Consider the following 20,963-nt stretch of genomic DNA (forward strand, 5'->3'; position numbering starts at 1 on the left):
CGGCCGACGATCTCGCAAAACGCTCTCATCGAACGTACAACAATCAAAGCTCCGTTGTCTACTGTGAAAACAGTAGCGGCACGATTATAATTTGCGGGTAGTTGGGAAACTCGTCACAGTCGCGCGACTTGTTTATCGATTTATCGGCGGATGCGTTGGCGATTAACATCGACAGGACTGACCGTTACACAGCGTAAGTTTTTCGCGAGAAAAAAAGTACAATAATTATAATAATGATCGTCCTAGTATGGGATGGCCAGCGCTTGTTTATGCAAATGTATTTACTAATTAAGAGGGAAATAATTTTCAATGTAGTTTGCATGTTGTTGAACGATGGAAAAAACTATGCAGTTCTTGATGGGGTACCGACCCGATCATTGTCACTGGCATACTTAATTAGCTGGCTAGAGTTGACTGATCTATTGTAATAGCAAATGTATCGATGACCGGTCATTGATCGTATCGACCCCATTGATATACGTATCGGCGTACTCCCGTAGATGTTTATCGATATTTATTTTATATCGATCCCTAAATTACCGAGTTGCGCCCTTTAATCTGAATTGATGCATTTCTTGGGAACAATTCTTAGTCCGTTACGCTTTATAAGTCCCTTGTTTGTCGAAGTCTACGGCTTTTTAAAGCGGCTTAAATGTGAATAGAGGGCCGGGAAGTAAGTAAAGGGTTGGTATAGAATGCCGGTTATCGCGTACTTAATCTCAGCGAGCAAATTAGGATTAATTGAACTTTTTCCTTTTAGCTGTGAGCGTCTTTGTGTTCGTGCGTAATTCGTTCAACGTGTCACTCAAGGAAATATATAGAGTGGATAATGTAGTCACATAACCGATGTTTTCAGCTTTAGATTTGAAAAGGTTTTTGAAGGATCGTTTATATCTAAGCGAAGTTATTTGTGTCATAGATTAAACGTGACTAGAGTGCATGGTTCCACTCTAAAAGTAATAATCATTAGATTAGATAATGATAGCAATTAACGCTTATTTTGCTACTGGTTTAGCAAGTCATCAACATTCATAGACAATCGTTTGTAATGAGTATTTTTAATCACATACCTCATTCTTGTTGCAATAGGAAAGTTGTTAGGATTGCATTGTTTCAAGTTCAAGATTGAACCGTTATTGAGTCATTGAGTTATATTTGATCAGTTCATTTGTTGTGAAGTTAACGTTTATATTGTCACGAATCGTGTGTAAAATAACAATATTAAATGTGCAAGTAATTGTCAATACCTAGTTTCTAAGAAAGACTAACAACAGTTTTTCTTTAGAAAAACCACGATGGGGCTCTGCTATAGATGAAGATGAAAAGTTGGTTTATCTATAGGCACAGTTATATTGAATTGTTAATAATGAAATGAATGGGCCAATTATGATTTTTATGTCTGTCATTGCTTAAACACTTCGAAGAGCATAATATGCTCTTTATTATTATATTATAATACCTTCTCGGCAATAAATAAACAAACAAATCTAGCTAGTGGCAAATAAACAAACAAATCTAGATAAGCCTTTTCGCTAGTGATAGCGAAAAGGCTTATCGACGGATCGATCAGAGGGCTGGTTGGCTGGCTTATTCTTCGGGCAAAGAAGTCCGTCTTCTGGTCATGTTTCCGGTGATGGAGACAGATAGGAGTACTGAGTGAGGAGTACTTCAACATCTAACACTCGCTTAGTTACTTTATATACGTTCTATTCTTTTTATTTTGGTTTGTAGACTTTTAGCAACAGAAAGCAATTTTAAGTTTGCAAATATAGTGTGTCTAAAATACATATTCTTAGAGGTCAGATCAGAAGTGGTACTTGAAAATGAATAACACACGTCTATAAACATTTAACCTGGTAAGGTTTATTTCTTACAAAGGATTTAGCAGAAGCCAACTTTGAATAGCAAATACAATATCGATAATTAATTATATGATCACGATGTGACATCTTCAACGTCCGTCATCCTTCTATCCGTCATAACTTATTCTTCTATACCAGCCCGGTCAGTCCAGGTTGGTAGCAAGGAGGATTCATATCTAACAATATATATAAATAAACCATGTTTAAAGTATGAAACAAAAAAAAATCGCTAGTTCTTTTAGGCGTTTCATCCGCTCAAGCAATTCCACGCACAATGCGTCGCGTTAAGGGGTGAGGGGTGTAGGTATCTATAACCCGATGGCGGTTACAATCCCTCAGGTGTGACGCGACGGAAGCCCGCTATCATTAAGCTACCCACATGCGTACACGCACACACACACACATACACAAACATATACATACACGCTTGTTTATGCAATGTCCTTGTGTTCGCGATAGGACGGATTATGCGATGAGCTTTTTATTGATATTATAATACTTAAATAAAATTTTGGTGCGAATTCTTCGGGAGTTGGGGCTGAATGTGGATTTTTGGGAATTCGTTTGTTTTTCTAAAGTTTTGCTTGGTGACGAATGTTTGGTGATAATTTCAGTGGTTTTTCATGTGTCGACGAGTTATAAATTTTAGTTACAAATATCGTTGTCTGAGTATTTTTTCAGTTTTACGAATTGTGCCCAAATAAAACTTCACAATTTACCTTTCACAGAATACTGTAATGCTGTCCTCTAGATTAACTTTTCCGCTTTTCTTTGAGACTTGACTTTTGCTCATCAGGTCACTAATTTTGAATTTGTTATCCAGAGTAAAAAAATATATAAAAAGCTACTCAAATCCTTCAACAATAGATATAAAAGTGGCGTCTAATCGGGACCTGTGCACATATCCGTGGATCCGGGGCGACACAGGCCGCTACCCACCCGCCGAACAATAAAATGTGAACGCAACTAAATATTACTATTTTCGCTGCGTTCCGATACACTTAAGCTGAAGTCCACCGAGAACATAAACGACCGTTTTTCTTAAAGTACTTAAACTATAGTTCGGCCATTCAGAGAATGCGTTCCTGACACGTCGCGATTGAACTGACGACGTAACTACATTCATTGATTATTGATATAATAATGTTGTTTTAATGCTCCTCAATTGTTAAAACGGTAAACAACCAGCAAAAATATTTTTATCGTAACTGCAACGCCATTGCAAAGTTACGTCGTCAGTAACTTGTTTTATAATTTGAAAATTGAATGTGAAAATTCGTAGTTAACGGTTGTTTAAGGAAAACTGATGTGTATGTTGTAGGTGAAATTTTGCCTTAATCGCTTCGTATTGAATCGGTTTACAGTATGCCGCATACTTTATAGGGCTTAGGTTATCGTTACAATCTTAGTCACAATCTTAAATGCATTGCGATTGGCTTTGCGATAACAGTACATTTTTAGGTTAAAATTCAGAAAATTCTGAAGCTTTTGACTGCAAACATTTTCTTTTATTTCAAAATCCTAAACGATATTTTTACTTTCATTCCTGTCTATTTATCTTCAACATCACCAACCGCTTACATTGTTAACACCAACAAAAACTGGTCGCGCGTCGCCTCCTAGGTGCCTACAATTAGTCGGGTATCGCTTGCAATATCTATATAATTACCACAACACAGTTCCACCTCATATTTCTATTAGACCACCAATCACCATACTTAGTCTCACTATCAAACGCGAAGTCGGTCTTTTAGATACGCCCACAGGTTTTAAAAATAACGAATGCTTTTCGGAGTCAAAAGTCAAAGCAGTTCAAGCCCCTGCATCTAAAATCGTATTTGCAAAATATTCCAAGCTATTAAGTATAAAAGGGATTAAATTTTCTTCGGTTTTGTCACATTTTTGTACATTTGACACACCTCTAGTAAAGAGACGATCGATCACGACTTTCTCTTTGTCCGTTTTATTGTAATACTTGAGCATCGTATCCACACCCAAGCGTTAGATTCTTTAGTTATAAACGACGTTATTTTTCTTCATTGTGAAAAATTGTTAAGCCCAAACTTTTAGCTATTTATGCACATTAGTTAGGTAATTTGAATATTTATACAGATTATCCTCTTGAGATGTCAAATAGAAGATTTATCTTGTGATGTCACCAACATAGTGTTAGTGCGAGACAAATGAGTTGTGAGTGTGCCTTCTAATTAATACGAGAGGCGTAGGATTAGAGCGGGTTTTTGTTCGATATGTAGTCAAACGATATACGTTTGTTTACAATTTCAAATGTCGGCTTTTTCTTCACTGTTTTTGTTTGTTTCTATGGAATGTATCGCGTTTGTTACGGGAAATTATTTACTATCAACAGGTGTAGGTAAACACAGAAGGCAGTTCAATGTAGCTATCTTAATAGTTATAAAAGTGATCGCATTTATTATGAGTTTATTATAATTAGTACCTCCTATATATAGCATTTCCTTAGTACACAGTTTCGTTCGATAAAAAAGGTTCGCTTGAACTTTTTAACCTTCTCGAAGCAGCGAGTCCTTGGCGTCCCTTCTGCGACACAATTCCTCATGTGCTGACATCAGAAGCTCGGATTGCCGATAGCATAAGTGGCTATATTTAGAATCTGTGCTACTGATTAATGGACGTTTTAGTGGGGCGTGAGGCGGTTATGGCTAAGTCATCTCACGTCGACAATTGACACCGTAACCCCAGGCTTTAAGACTATCTTTCATCACCACCAATTTAGCAATTGTCTACGAAATATAGGAATCAATCGTCATGATTTATATTTGGGTGATGTTACGTGGGGCTCATTTGCTTGTCGAATATTTAACGTAGCGTTTAAGAAGACATTTTTTTTATTTTTTTTGCGCCTATGCGTAGGCGTAATATTTGAGTTATCTTATTAATACTATCATTAGCATTTTAAATTCCTAAGATCTATTTTATTTAAACAGTCAAATTATAATTAAGAATAATTTAGTCTGGTAAAAAGTACCCCACTTTCAAGACTCTCATTAAATTACCACCATGTGATAAGCCTATAAATCATTTACCATATCGGTACTTGCATTGAATTCTTTCGCCGATATCGAATTCTTAGCACAAAGTCATCATATATCATGTTCGTCATAACCAACATGCATAATTAGGCAGTAGCAAGGCGGTTGAAACGCACACATGAATAAAGAAATGACAATTCAATTTTTTATTTTATTAATATGCAAAATCTATATTAGTCGCAAGTGACGGGAGGTAGCGGGGCTACTGTTTTCAGAATTTAAATCTCACTAGGAATTACCTAACATAGGTGTTGTAGGTATCTAAGTTTTGCTAGGTAATCTTGTATTTTCCCTTCATTAACTAGGTGCTGAAAATATTGCATTACTTAGCTTAGGCGTAGAATTTTATCCGCACATGTTAAACCGAGAAGCACAATTGTCAAAACACACAAACTGTCATAATATTAATATTTTCAGGATGAATCAGTGAATAAAGGCAATTAAACTGCAAATATTTATGTTAAATTCATTATAATTTATAAACAATACTATTTTAAATCAGAGTTTTCTGTGTATATTTATATAAGTAGTTTATATGGTTTACAAGGGATTTCACAGGGAGCAATCAGCCAGTTAGAACAAGAAATTCAATAATTCTTCAAGTATTCATACACGAATGCGAAATATTCAGTACCTACATAGTTTGAACAGTTTAACTGTTTTAAGTTCTATTCATACTATTAGTGTTTTTTTTGCTATTACTTTTTGTTGTTTTCTTGCACTGAATGCAACATCACCATTGAAGATATGGTCATGGTGCACATCACATTTATAAAAGCACTCGGGTTCTTCTATAAACCCGCTCTACTTAATTCAAGATTTAGTCACAATATGAACTAAAGTCTACTGTTAAGCTAATAAATGTGATAGGAAACTGACAAGAAGAAAGTAAGTAGTTGAGATACCGATATCAGCGAGATCGTAATAAAAGAAAATGATTAATTAAAGATGAGACTACGTTAAAAATGGTACGACATATTAAACATTGGTGATTGGTATGCATCAGGGATAGAAGATTAAACAAGTAAATTAATACTTAAAAGCAAAGTAATCGCTTGTCACTCCATATTTGTACCATGCGCGTTATCTGCAATTACTATGCATCGCACGTACGACGCGCTAAACATGTTAGGCGCAGAGTTTAGTTAATAGTTTACGAGCCATTTTTACTATATTTACCAATATCAAATGCCCTATTGAATACATTATTCAAATTAATAAGGATATACGTTAGTTCGTGAGATAAAATTCCACTTTTTATTTGTACCACATGCAAAATTTACATTGTTTTACTGACTTACTGATCGACTATACATAATTTGTGCGCATTTTTCATTAAACCTATATAGCTTTAAGTAACTGCACTGATATCGAGATTTAATTAAGATCTAAGATTGCGTAGAAATAGCTTAGACGACATTATCGCGTTAAAATAATGAACAATATACTCACGTACCTAAATAATGACATCGAATGCCATTCTAGAACTCAATTTTGCCGAGGTAGATTATGTACGCATCATTCGTTATTCAGTTTACTGAGAAACTTGGAAGGAGGCAGGACTTAGTTTGTAGTGTCAAATAACTGTTTGATGACATGGTCGACATAGGAATTGCAGCGAGATCGCCTGTCTGGGAAAAGTCTGGGCGTCGGGAGCGAGCGTTACGCGTAACGCACGCCGCGCTGCCTACAAATATCCCTATTTGCGGTTTAGAGTTAGAACAATAGATTACTGGGCGACGTTGTACAATCGTCCAGTTATCTGTAGCGACCGGCGGATGCGATAGTGGTAATAGCGGTTACTATCGAGCAGATAGATTCGGCTGCTATCGGCCCTACATGGGAATTTATACTCGTGTGTATGTGTACGGCCGTAATATAGTTGTTTCGTTACACGAAATGTACCATAGTTTGAGATAAGAAGCCATGGCTTTATGATCCCTGTCAGCAACATGTTTCGGAGATTAAACTGTAATAATAAAGTGGAAATGTTTGCGATATATCATTTTATTTACAATGTTTCTCTTTTAAGTTTTGTTTAAATTCCTTTATTGCATATGGAAGTTTCAGTCGCAATTATTATTAATGATGGCAACTTCCACATCGCGTATTTTACGAGATGTGACAAGAGAACACGAGTGACAGTTATAGTCAGTAGTCGACAAACAAAAGCTTATCGTGCGCTTTGTTCCGATAGGCGTCAAATCGGTAGACTCATATCAAAGCTGTGTATATCAAAGCTCGTAGTTAAAGTTCAACGCACAAAGTGCATAATCGTAGTAATCAGTCGGAGCCAAATGTCATCGACCCACTTATCTCGTCCGTCCATCCCTTTTACAATTACAACAACAAATGAGTAAGAGTCGTGCACCGATATGCGCGCACGCATCGATACCGATGCAGAGGAATAAAATCCTGTGTGAACGAACTCTAATCTCTGTTTTGTGCTTCCAGACTCCGGCGAGATGTAAACGTGTGTACGCACTGATAGATGGCTAGCTATACGCTCTGTTTCAATCGGCTGTCTCATTGCGTTTGTTGATCCGAGTTTTGTACAGTAATCCGATACGAGTGATGCGTAATCGGTACATGAGTAATCGAAATTACACAACATAGAATAATTAGTAAATCAGATTAAAAAATAAACCTAATCTTTTCTGTGATTTGATCTAGATAAAATTCAGTTTGACGTAAAATGACTGCACAAAAATGGAGTTCTAAAAAATATTTGAAATGAAACACGGACATTATTTTCGGCACAGTCACTAAAGATAATACAGAGTTAACACCTTAACTGCCGGTCAAATAAAACAGTTCTGATTTACAATTTTATTACTTTAAGCCTATTCCGTAGTTCGGGTGTACAAAAGCGCACCGTCATTGATCACAGGTAGGTAAGTATTTCTTTGAAAGCTGCTTCTTTGTAACATTACCGTTAAACTGATGATCCTGTTTGTAACAATATTGTTTATAACTTCTTAACTGACGTAATGGGATAAACAATGGTCGCCGATAGCCGGTGAAGGATATCTCAGCTATTGTTTAGAAGTCATAAAGCCCAGGTAAAGGCTACCTCACTTGTAAGAACGTCTTAATTGCTTTAAGTTTCACAAATCCGTAAGAATGGCCACGTTTGATTTTTTGACCTGAGTTTGTATAGAGAGACGCAGCTGTTATAATTTTAATATTATTATGTTTAAAAAGCAATTTTATTATAAATAGCAAATTTTAATATTAATATGTTTAAAAAGTTTTATTTCAATATTATTATGTTTAAAAAGCGCTCTTCGTCCTCTCCTCTAAAAACTAACTTTGCTGTGCTCGACAGGGTCCATAATTGTTTCTTTTAATTTTACCCACCAGCCTGTACACATTATGGAATGCAATAAAGTTATTGAGTATTGAGTATTGAGTATAATACTTATAATTATAGTCTCATCGAATTTTTACGAGTGAATGTATGTACTCTGATACAACCGATTTTCACATAATTATGTCGAATGTGCACACTGCGACTACATAAGTAAATCATTTAAATACATATTACAACAATGTTTATTTTTAATACAATTTACGTATCGCCTTCCTGTCCTTTTCCTTCATTTGCCTTTAGCTTTGGTTATTGCAATTAAAAGTCCGTATTAGGTCCGCTAATATTATATTCATCGTGTAAAAATTTTATATTATTCAAGTCATTGAAAGGGCAGACGCACACGTCATATGAACGCTGTATTCAACCCGTATGCACTTTACTTAGAAACTGAACTGTCGAATAATAAGTGCATTGTGTGACCGTATACGTATCACTCGGATTAGTGAGGGGAATACGTAACGTCGATAATTTGCACACCCAGTGAAGCGAGCCACCGACAGGTGACGGTATTTTTATCGTTGCAGGAATTTATTTTATTTCTTATCTAATTAAGTCTTTATGATATTTTTTTTCTGTAAAGACATCTCTATCGTGTAACAGAGTAATTTGTACATTCCATCTACCTAGTTGCAATGACTTTTAAGAACGAAAATATCTCTTTCGGCCTCTTAATCTAACCAATAAGAGTTTATCAGATGTCCATTATCGAAGGTCCTGATCGAGGTCAGTGACTCCATGTGAGCATATCGACACATCGACAGCGGCGGCAGGGCGGCGCGCGCCACGCACTTCCGACGCGACGGATTTGCCGGAATCGGCGCGGGCGCATCAAACGCGCTGCAAAATTCGGACGGAGGCGCGCGCGCGTGAATCAATTTGAATATTTTTTGGGTGCCGACATGGGAATGGCTACCTCCCGCCATGGGCATCGCACACAATGTTCGCAATACTGTTCAGCGCTCGACTTAACGTTAACAAACGTTTTGACACAAAACAAAGAATTTTTATAGCGCATAATCTCAGCATGTAGCAGCTTTATGAGACGTCCCGAATTTTTTTCGTTGACATTATACCTCCATATTACATTCAGATGTTCCTTGTCGAAATTAAGGCGCATATTATTAATTACGTTTGTAGCAGAGACCACTTGAAAAAGCTACAATTTAATTACGAAAAAATGTCGCCGCTTCATTATTTTTTTCAGTCGGATTCAGTGTATCCGAATTTCGGCGAGTCGGAGCCCACACGGGCTTTCTTGCTACCAACATCTCACGTTTTTGAGTAGCCGTAATATTTAAATTGCCGACATAGCTCCTCCGGGCATACCTTGCATGGGAATGTGCGCGGCGGTCGTCAAAACCAGCTTTTACCGAATGCGTTATGCGCTCTCCAAACGCATCGCGGCTACCCGCGCCTTCCTTGTCTAACTCGTCAGCGAGGAACGTCGCAGACAAAGAACTCTCGGTGGAAAGTATGACTACTTTTACTGGACGTTTATTACGTTAGCAAACGCATCCCGCCTAAAATTTTGCATGGATGCGTCGCGCATGCGAAACTGTGTTCGGGCGCACGTCGGCGGCGCACGGGCACGTACTCATATTACCTGCCGATGCATATTAATGGAGGAGGAAGTTTTGTCAACAATATCTAATGTGCTCCGCGAACTGGCCGCGGTGCCATTGATAGCTTTTTTGTTTCATATAGATTCATTACCAAAGTACTTTTATAGACGGCGCCATATGAAATACTGCAATATTGCATAATGTATGACACACACATAAATCTTATTGAAGACAATCGGTGCGATTGTTGACGATAGACGGTGCTCTACAATATCTCTATTCGCCGGCAAGTGGTTTAACTGGGTTATTCCATTTAAATCGTTCAGTACTTGAGTATTAATTAGCGATAATCATGGCGGCAAATAATCTTCGCTTCGATTACTGACAGGTTTATTCTTAAGTGGAAATATCTCGAGTGTTTTATATCGTTTCCTTGATAAACACAATATACAAAAATTCTTTGAATATTGTTATCAACGCAATCGTAATAACATTTATAAGTAAGTGTATTAAGTGTTTAAATAATTATGTTGCCAAGTATCTATAAATAAAATAACAAGTTAAGGGAAGAACACACGTGGTGAAAAATTAACTTGAGTTGCTTATGTGGAAAATCACTTTGAATTTATTTAAATGGGTCTTGAAGAATTCTTTTTCTATCTTTCCTGTTTTATTTTTGGCAGTACCTTTATCTCAGATATAAGGAGTTAGATAAAGAAGATCATAGAGATATCTCGAAACTCTTTTATGATAGTCTATTTTTAGCTCTCTTCGCTATCATTTTTGAAAACTCTATCTTGTCTGAATAAATAGTTTAGCTGAATTGTATTTTGGTATCTAAGTAATAGATCGATTGATATCTGTAGCATCCGGAAATATCAATATTCATTCTTGCACGAGTGTGAATTTGACTTTAACATTGCTAAAAATCAAAATATTGTATACTTATTACTTCTCTTATCTCATGGCCACATCTACAACTTTGTTATTAATATAATATTTTTGACATTAAAAAAAAAGTATCGATAACGGCTACCAAAGACAGTTTCACCATACACAGCGGAAATCCATATCATAAAAAAAGATTGTCTATTAGATAAAAAAATAAAATGCCGCGGTACAGTCAAACACAGAATATTTCCGTTTGAAATGTATTCGTGTTCTAAGTTTAAACAAGTTTGTAAGATAGAGCACGTGTGGTTAATCCGCGATATGACGGCCGCGAGTGTACGTACAGACGTACATGTTATATCGATATATACGTGCATTATCGCAGTAAGTCGTGGATTAGGCTCTGATTTATTTGTTTTATCGCAGTCGGTCGGAATTCACAAAGAGATCGCGACACGATTGTGTGTTGTTTTGGAGTGACAACGTCATCGGATTTTGTTTTTATCGCATTATTTATTTTGTGATTAAATTGTTTAGGTTTAAATTGTGGCGGATAATGGTGGGATTGCAGACTTATGAGCATGTAAGTGTTAAGAATTGTCCGTTTGCTTTAATTTTGAAGTAATTTTCTTACAATTTTCTAATTATAATATGTATTATCTGCCGTACAAAAATGGGGTTATATGACACATGGGACGGATTTCATGTGTCATATAATCGTCACTATTCAATGACTGTTCATTTTTTTTACATGTACCTATTTTATGATAGGCTTCAGGAATTTCCAAAGATGATAATATGGTTAAATTAATTGATTACCTACCATTTACGAACACATGTGTTTAATATTTTTTAATCTGGAATTTAGATAAAATATTTGTCACGCTTATGAAAAACCAAACAGATGTTCCTTTTATTAATCCAGCAATACATTTACCTACCAAAAAAATTACAGTTCATCCTTATTTAACAAAGTAAAAATCTTGACCATCTACTTAACTGTAAGTCGTCCAATTTGGAGGCACGCCAATGGTGCGTAACGGTGAATGATAGTGAACCAAATCACACGTTTGTACGTGAAGCAATAACAAAAGCTCTGTGATCCGACTGATTGCTCACACGTTAGCGAAAGCCCAACAAATTAACTTAGCACTTCCTCAAAAACCATTTGTTTCCAATTTGTGGGCCGCTCGACAATATACCCCTATGTGTTTATCCCGTCCAAAAACAGTGCAAATGACACTAATTATGCCATTGTAGCGGAGCCGTGTTAATAGATTGCTCATACCGCTCTGAATTCCATTAAACCATACGGTTTGGGCATGATGAAACTGTTACTACACATTCACGGATTTGGAACAAATCTTTAGTACAAATTAGGCCTAGATTCTTCTGAAGGTTGGTTGAACAAAAGAACTTCATAGTAGAAAAGAAGTTTATCCTTGTTCAACATAATTCGGGATGCTGGCGAGAAATTGCACATGGAAAATCCTAATACTGTATAGATTAATTCGGTGATTGAAACAAAAACATCCATTCGCAATCACTAGAGCAAAATTAGCAATAAAACAGTTCGCATTGTAAAAACCAACCACATTTTGGAGATGTGAAATGTCACTACTCGATTTCGCGATACGTCCAAATCGATTCATATCTAAACAAGTACAAGACCTATTAGAGCATCGATCGAGTATCGAGCGACTGACGTTGTCGATAGATTCATCACTAATTTTATCGTGAACTATAAGTTGAACCTTTTGCTTTATGTGTCAGTCCTGTTTGTGGGTTACGTCACTATTTGGAGTTTGGACTGCAACAATGTAAGCGCAGTAATTGTGACTAGACCTTTTCCTTGGCGATCCATCTAAACTTGATGAAGTTTTTCGATTGTTCCTAATATTCTATTTAGGTATCGATTTGCTTTTTAGAATAAAATTTTTGACATTAGCCCCATACAAGTACTGTACATACAATTCCTACTGGGAACGGCCGTCGTGGCGGACAATTAAATACAAAAAGAGTCAATCAATTCAATATTATAACATTTTACCTACGACTGCTACAACCTATGATGTGTTTTATAATTTAGTACAACTTACCTACTGCCGATGTAATGGTGTCCACGGCCGATTTCGGCCACTGCGCCTGTGGTACTCATTTAAGGAGATCAGCCAGCTGCGCAGGACATATTATAGTGCACCAGCATTTGCGCAGACACAGGTGCACTCCCTATTCCTTCACTCTCATAACCCGATGGGACGGCAATCTGACACGACCGGAAAGAGTTCAGGCGCAGGACCGACATTTACGTGATCACCAACTTCCAGACTACGGGCTGCTTTGTGAAAGTTTAATAAAACCCACAAAGCGATTTCGGCCCGACCCGGGAATCGAACCCGATACCTCGAGCACAGCAGCCGCGCTTGCGACCACTAGACCAACGAGGCAGTCAAACTGCCGATGTACTAAGTAGGTACATATGGTATTGGATATTATCAGTATATATTTTTGGGATTAAATGCTTATGCCAGTAGAGCTCAATTGGCTACTCATCATGATAATATTATGTGTCATTGCCAACACTGCAGATATCACCCTTATTTGTACAAACATCATGAGCGTGGAAAATGTAATAATAAAAATCTGACAACAAAAATTAGGCCCAAATACACAAACAGCATAAACGTCAGTTTTTCTTAAAACAACTGTTAACTATTAAAATTGAACATCACTCGTTTAGTGTAACGCGGATGTTACACCCGAATGTTTCAATCACTTGGGATTTAAATTTTATTTTTTGAGTGACGTGGAATATTATACGTTTTATATAACTTTTTAGGTAAAACCAACATACACTATTTCATATAAAAATACTTTATATATTTACCGCAGCCATAACGCAATAACAATAATCACAGCCTCGGAAATGAGGATTATTATAAAAGTAAATAACATAATAAATCTGATTTTATGACAAGCCCCAGATAATACTGTTAATGTGACATATAATAAAAATACTCGTATATCCTTCATTGTATAAATTACAAGATTAGCTCAGATTAAAACATTAAACAAGGTTATTTTTTTAAAGAATTCTTTAAATGAGTCAAGCGAATTTCTTATCTATTTGTACGTGTATTTGATGAAATAGGGGTCACAATTTCATCATGATATAGGTGAGATTATTATTATATTTTCGGGGATATATATATTAAATGATATTGGTAAATAAAAATATTTATATTAAATTATCTCGACAGATTATAATTTCTTCAGTTGAACGAGATTAAGAATAATTTTAAGCAATTTTCATGCTCTATCTAAATGATAATGCATTATTAACGTTTTTTTTTTCATTTAATTATAAAGTGTCTTAATCATAAAGCGATATTGTATAAGTATATAACTCATATATTATAACAGTACGTTTAGTATCAAAACTATTGAATTAAAGATAAAATCAACTTCCGTTGTCCAATATTTGTTTTATTATATAGAGTGTGGGAATCATTAAAATTATTAATTAAGAATCATTATTTGAACAATTTCATTGATATCAATATTTGTGGACTTTTATTTGAGACAAAGAAATTGGAGTACTCATTGAACACACATTTTCTACGGGATCCTATCAGTGTGACGTCACGTTTAAACTATGAATGAATCGAATTTTAAAGTAATTAGCAGTCTTACTTTAAGTATGTTATATGCTTTAATTTATATGTAATGTTACCGCATCTTCTGTGCAGTTGACATCGGTCATTCTATAAGGGATAATACCGTTGTTTGTACAGTCAACTTCAGGTCAGTGGTAACAGTTTTATAGGAAAATCGTACTTATTGCTATTGAGTTAAGGTGCATGCCAGTTACCACTGATGTGCAGTCTACCGTACTGTCATTCGGTTGGTAGGTATGTACATAAAGTTTGGCAATAGCCTGCAATTATTGCAGTACCCTTAAATCAGTGAACTTTGACACGGAGCTAGTCTTCATATAACAAACTATTGACAATGACGTGTCAACCACGTGAATACCAATCAATCACATTATTCAGAACTCTCACTATCTATTGGATAAGCTTTATCTTGAAAATAAATCTGAGAATATAAACTTTTTGTTGATATCCGTTGATAAGGGGCGATTAATAATATCAGTGATTATTACAGTCATTCCTTAGCACAGCTCATAATACAGACAACATTTAGATGTCATTTAGGACTAGTTTCTTTTAAACAAACGACTGAAGTCTTCTCTGAATATCTGTCTTTTAATATCTGCGTTTTCAAAATGGACTTATTTCCTAAATCACCATCTGCCATTTCAAGAACAATATTCATAAAACATTTAATGCACCGCGAAATTAACCAACTGATCTTACACAACTAGAACAATGAACCGAGCATGTAAAAACACCGAACTCGACGTATGTGTGAATGACGTTTTCTAACATTTCCATAGCTTAGGCCTAACACACCGATAACATAAACGCCCGTTTTCTTAAAACCACTGTTTACTATGAAAATTGAACTTGAAAATTTGTTCCAAAGAGACATATCGATGGACTGTACCTTTTTTATGGTAAATCATGAAATTTAGTTTTTAGTTTAACTCTCTCGCTGTGGGTTAGCAGAGCAAGGCAGTGTCTGAATTTTGCTGCCTGTTCCTTCTAGATCCCGTTGTGAGATAGGGCCACTGTAAATTTTTCAAACAATCCCGCAGCCCCGGCATACTGAACTGTACCTTAGGCCCAAACAACTATGTACTTTGAAAATTGATCGTGAAAATTCATAGTCAACAGTCAACAGTTGTTTTATGAAAACTGACGTTTACGTTCTCAGTGAACTCAGGCCTTGACGTAACACACGAGCTATCCGACAAAGCCTTAAATCGACATGGTTAAACAAACCCGGGATATGGGAACAAACCCGCGCCGCGTGGATTAGAGGTGCGCTTACACCCGGCAGCTGTGCGGTAGTCACTGTCAACATAGCCTAAGGGCGCCGCTCTATGATACGTCTCGACGCGACGTACGTACGATAAATGTTGTTTTTTTAGACAGGAGTGAATTAACTGGTTTCTTTAAGTCGTTATAATTTCGATAAAAGTAAAAGTAAAGGATGTTGTGACACCAAATCGGATTTTTAGTCGAAATCAGATTCAAATGCCAATAATGTTTATAAGATATAATTTTTAGGTGATTGCAAAATAAGTTACAAAAATAACACTTAAAACTTGTTTTTAATAACACAGTGTTAAAACAGAGATATTGTTTTACCAAGAATTGGTTTAATCCAAAACAAAAAACCCAAATACAAAGATACAACTTCATTCACGAATTGCGCAACATTTTGTACACGCGATTCTACATCAAGCATCCATTCTACATTAAGCTAAGTTCGTAGTTACGAAGCTAATCAAAATATCTGGTGATCCTCCATGGAAGGTTAGGGGTCAGATCATGTCCCTGGCATCAGTGACTGGCACTGACGAAATTGGCTCGAAAAGCCGAGATAACTTCGGCGTAAAGTATAAAAATCTGCGAAGTATAATAAACACAAATCCCGATTAAGTTGATACACACGGACGGGTTGTTTGGCGAGCTTGTTCGGCGAATCTGTATCATTTTTTTGTGTTATATTTTTGTGTATAACTTTGTAATCTCCATTCTCGTACTTACTTTCCTAAATGTTCTTTATCTAATCTATCTGTATTTTTTGAGTCCCATGATTTTTGTTTCAGTGCTAGCATTAGCGAAGTTTTCTTTTAAGTAACACAAAAGTAAGTAAGTTACAAAACAGCACGGAAAAGAAACTATTTATTTTGTACAGTAGCAAGAAAATTGTTTTTTTTTTTTTCTAAGTAATACCTACACCAATTCAGCAATGTTTAGGTTGGCTGATCTATGTATTAGTGTGTAACAAACATAATTCAACAATTAGAGGCCTTATCTAAACAAATTGTACGTCTCAATTATCTATTTTTATTCGATACCTATTCCAATGTTTTGTCGGTTAGGAGTTACAGTGGAAATTTTATTTATGTACATACATTACGTACAATACCTATTTACATTGCGCATATCTAAACGATTTCACGTAATGTCAAAGCAAAGCAAAAAAGTTAAAACATTTTTCAGTCGCCGAGTATCTAAATCATTAGAATTATGACGGAATAAATAAATGTAAAGTCTTAACAAATATTTGAAAGGCGATTTCAAACGACCTAACGCTTCCTGAAGGTTATGAAAATATATTTGAAAAAATTAAGACAAGTATTTAGGAAAAACCACGTCGTTGTTTTCAGCGCGTTGACAGCTCAAGTATTAAAAGATAAACTCGCGTTTTAAACAAATATACGAGGTTTCTAAACGCTATCTTGTTTAAATAAGTGGAGCATAAATTAATCAGAGCTGCGCGTTATAGACAACACGGGTAATGCCACGGTAAATGTTACTATCGTGTTCGTCGCTGTGTGTGTTTGTGTGTCACTTGCCTCTGTACTCGTCAGATTAGATGCTAGTTATCACGTTTGCATCACAAGATTTTGGCGCGTCAGTCTAATGCGGCATTTCTCGTATTTGTGTATGAGGAGCCAAAAATATTGTTTTTAATCATTTTACTCAGATATCCATTCTCAAATTGTGTGTTTTGTTGCTACCAGCCATTTCAAATAGGCCATAAAAATAAGCTAAAGTTCACAATGATGCCCAAAATTTTGCAAGTAATCATTTAAATCAGATCTATATGATGTCATTGTTTTATCAACATTATCTCTATAACAATGACTCTGAGCTTATTTTAGACGCAAAAGGAAGGCAGAGATCATAATTATAGAGATTAGAACATAACAGTTTCGTAGAACTTTTTCCTTAAATAAATCTCCCGCTAAATAAAGATTTGAATAGTGCAAAAAGATCCAGGTATCTGTGGAGATCTAAGGGGGAGGCCTATGTTCAGCAGTGGACGTCCTATGCCTGAGATGATGACGATGATGATGATGATGAAAAAGATCCCTATGTGTCTCGTTTTACGAATCTGTTATAAAAACCAAGACTGCATCATTATAAATAGCAATAGGTACGTAGAAGAAGTCATAAGACTTTTCCAATCTCCATCTATCTTTACCTTTCTAAACTTCTAGGTATCTACCAAACAAACAAAGACTAAGTCTCGGATATCTATGAAAATAGTAGCTGACATCTCTCGAGCTTCGTTTACACAACAATTGTTACAATTATGATTTACATATTTGTCGATCTTGTAATCTGATGTGTTATGTGTGATACTGTCAGCGATATGCTGGCTTGCATCATGTGAGTCAATAATTGTACGTCAGAACTCTCAAACTGAAGTAGGTAAGGTTTTATTTTAGGTTGGTAATGGTGAATAAGAATGTTGTATTTGAGTAAATAGTTGAGATTCTTTAAGTTAAAAATAATATTAAACTGTGGTATAACGATCCAAAAATCTTTAGATTGGCTGTTATTACCCGATTGTCGTTTCAACGTCTTTGGCAGTCATTACGGGTAGTCAGAAGCCAGACTGTATCGGGTTGCACGGGTTACTGTTTTGAAAAGATATGTTTAGGCATTCGCCCCATGGAAAGCACTCATAACTACTTGAATCTGGTAAGACTGGAAGCTGACCCTAACATTGTTTTTAAAGGCTAGGCCGATGATGATTCTAGAAACGATACTCTTAAGTGCATCGGGTACAATAAATCGATTCAACAAATCAATTAGCTTTAAATCAAAACTGTGACATATCTTTATTTAAACGACGTTCTAGAATATTGACTTTGAGGAGTTATTTCTGGAGACTGATTTAGTAGGATGAAGAGACAAAACAAACATAATAAGGCGTTCAAGTTAAACCATATCACTACTATTACCAGTTAATGCATTGTTTGTCAATATTAACAGCAGAACGATACAAGAGTGTGGGAACACAAATAGGATTATCAGCGATTACTTATTAAGAAAACAAGAAATTAGGCACGTCTCTTATGTGTTTAGTTTTTAAAAGGTAAAAGATTAAATTGTACCCTATTCTACAAGCAAAGAGCTTAAAGTTGAAGTGCAAAAGTGGAATAGGTGTTTACTTCCTAATTATTTCCTAGTATTCATAAGGAAGAACGAAATTACCTGGTTATTATCTATGAAGGGGTGTTTACTGTAAATGAATGGAATGCAAATCTTAACCATCAATAATGACCCTAAACCTAAAAGTTTAACTCTGGTATCGTTATTATAAGGAGAACATAAAAGTTTTGATGACTGAAAATTGAAAAATCTGAATCAGATTAACAAATTCACTTATTCTACATTATTAAGACTAACAGAACGTCAATTTAATCCAACACCCACAAACCGAAAAAACCGAACCCAACACTTTCCCAGTACAAAAGTCGAGCAAAGCTCAACAAGTCTCAACATACACAAATCGTTCCAAATAAATTGTAAAGTTCGGCGAACATATCCATTGTAATTGTGGTACGTGCTAGCCGTGATTGCAGCAAGAGTTAACACATAATACATTACAGTTTATGTCACAACACAATCAGGCTCCGCCGAGGACGAATCAGGCGGCGACGCGCGTAATCTGGGTTAACAGGGGTCAAACGACATCACAAATTCCAATACGATATTAGACGTATCTGTGGCGCGAATCAACGATTCTATGGACGGACAAACTGTGCGTGCTATTGGCCAACACGCCCCTGCCTTGTTCGCTTCATGCGGCACATTTTGCACATGCACTTTGATTGTGCACGTCAAATTGCTCAGAATTGCTAAGGGTTAATTTATTGTTCAGCCGAGTGTACCTCTGCAACTAGATCATTTCGCTCTTCATCTCTCCTCCAGTACGCTCTTAAGTTTAATGGTTCTGCTATTGAATCAAGTAATGCGATCATTTGTCATGGTGTTTCGGGTATGGTGTTATGATTCCTTAATTTCAATTAGAAGCTTCGTCCTCATTTTGTTTTTCTGCTGTGATGTTTTTTGTGTCAACTTTAACATTTGCGATGAGATATGTCGTGTTTGCACATTATTAACCTTATTAAAACACTATCATTCGTTGTGAGTTTGCCGTTATGTGGTCAAACCTCGTTCAGTAACAATATTCAATGAGTGTAATCAGTGCGGCTCATGAACGTTTTGTATCGACTGACGCAATGGCCAAGTGTCCAATTTGTATCTCGATTCGCCTTAAGTGGTTCGACTTTTCTTAGATTAGAATACATAAAGATGTGTACTTTATTTTTCATCTGCGTTCACTCACTTGCAATTTTATTCTCACTTCAAGTTTTAAATATGAATGATTGAATGAATTGTTTGAATATTGGAACTCAAAACCTCGCACTAGCTCACAGTCACAGGTAGTGAGGAATTGGTCATCAATGTTAAAGATTTCGTTAAATTTTTTCAAGTTGCAAGTTTATCTAAAGCGACCACCAAGCTTAAAGGAGTGGCTGACAAAATGTGGACTCATTAAACCGAACTAGAATCAATCATTTAAATGTCAATCCTTGGATTCAAGGGCCAGACATTATTGCACACAACATAGACTGGACCGGGAATTTCCAGATTAGATCCTTATCTACATTGCAGACTGTAGTCCAGTTGTTCTCAACATCAACTCTGTATGACGTAGAACTTCATTGAAGTCCACCAATTGGCTGTAAATTATAAAATTGTCACCTTACATCGTGACTCCTTTGTCTTATTAGAACGAAGGTAAAAATAGCGACGTCGTCTATTTTCAGTACATATTTGACTGTGACATGGTGCTAATCACGATGAGTACCAAGTTTGTAATCCGATGACGAGAAGACACGAATTTGTACCGTGCCTTGTCAAGGAACGTGTTAAATGGTTATTTTTGTGGTTTTAACCGTTTAAGATATTATTCGTCATTGTTTTTGGTGTTAATTAAATTTTTCACGTCACATATTGCTATGCGTGAATAGATCTATTTTTACGCAGCGACTTTTTACTTTGTATAACGGTTTCTAAAACAATTTAGTAGTCATCAGTGCTAAGGAGCAAAGGGATATTCGGATATCTGTTAAACAGTGAGTTCAGTGATCTGTGTTAGCATACTGAACTATCAACATCAATTATTCGTCAGTACTCGTCAATATTCGAATATACCTAAGCCTGACTAATAATTTCCCACTTCAATATAGTTCGATGATACGTCC

General features: G+C 36.0%; 1 protein-coding gene across 3 annotated transcripts in view; it reads left to right on the forward strand.

Annotated features, from left to right (window-relative positions):
* LOC124633445 (homeobox protein dve-1) overlaps positions 1 to 20,963 on the forward strand; it is a 66,482-nt gene that overhangs the window by 11,956 nt on the left and 33,563 nt on the right. Inside the window, exon 1 of one of the 3 annotated variants that reach the window (XM_047168688.1) lies at positions 11,188 to 11,342. The exons of the other annotated variants lie outside the window; for them this stretch is intronic. Coding sequence (XP_047024644.1) covers positions 11,316 to 11,342 — 27 coding nt within the window. The 5' untranslated portion in view covers positions 11,188 to 11,315. Of the gene's footprint in view, positions 1 to 11,187; positions 11,343 to 20,963 lie in introns of those variants that run through there. 3 annotated transcript variants of the gene reach the window in all.

This window comes from Helicoverpa zea, chromosome 1 (genome assembly GCF_022581195.2).
Source record: "Helicoverpa zea isolate HzStark_Cry1AcR chromosome 1, ilHelZeax1.1, whole genome shotgun sequence".
In the NCBI taxonomy this organism is placed as follows: Eukaryota; Metazoa; Arthropoda; class Insecta; order Lepidoptera; family Noctuidae; genus Helicoverpa; species Helicoverpa zea.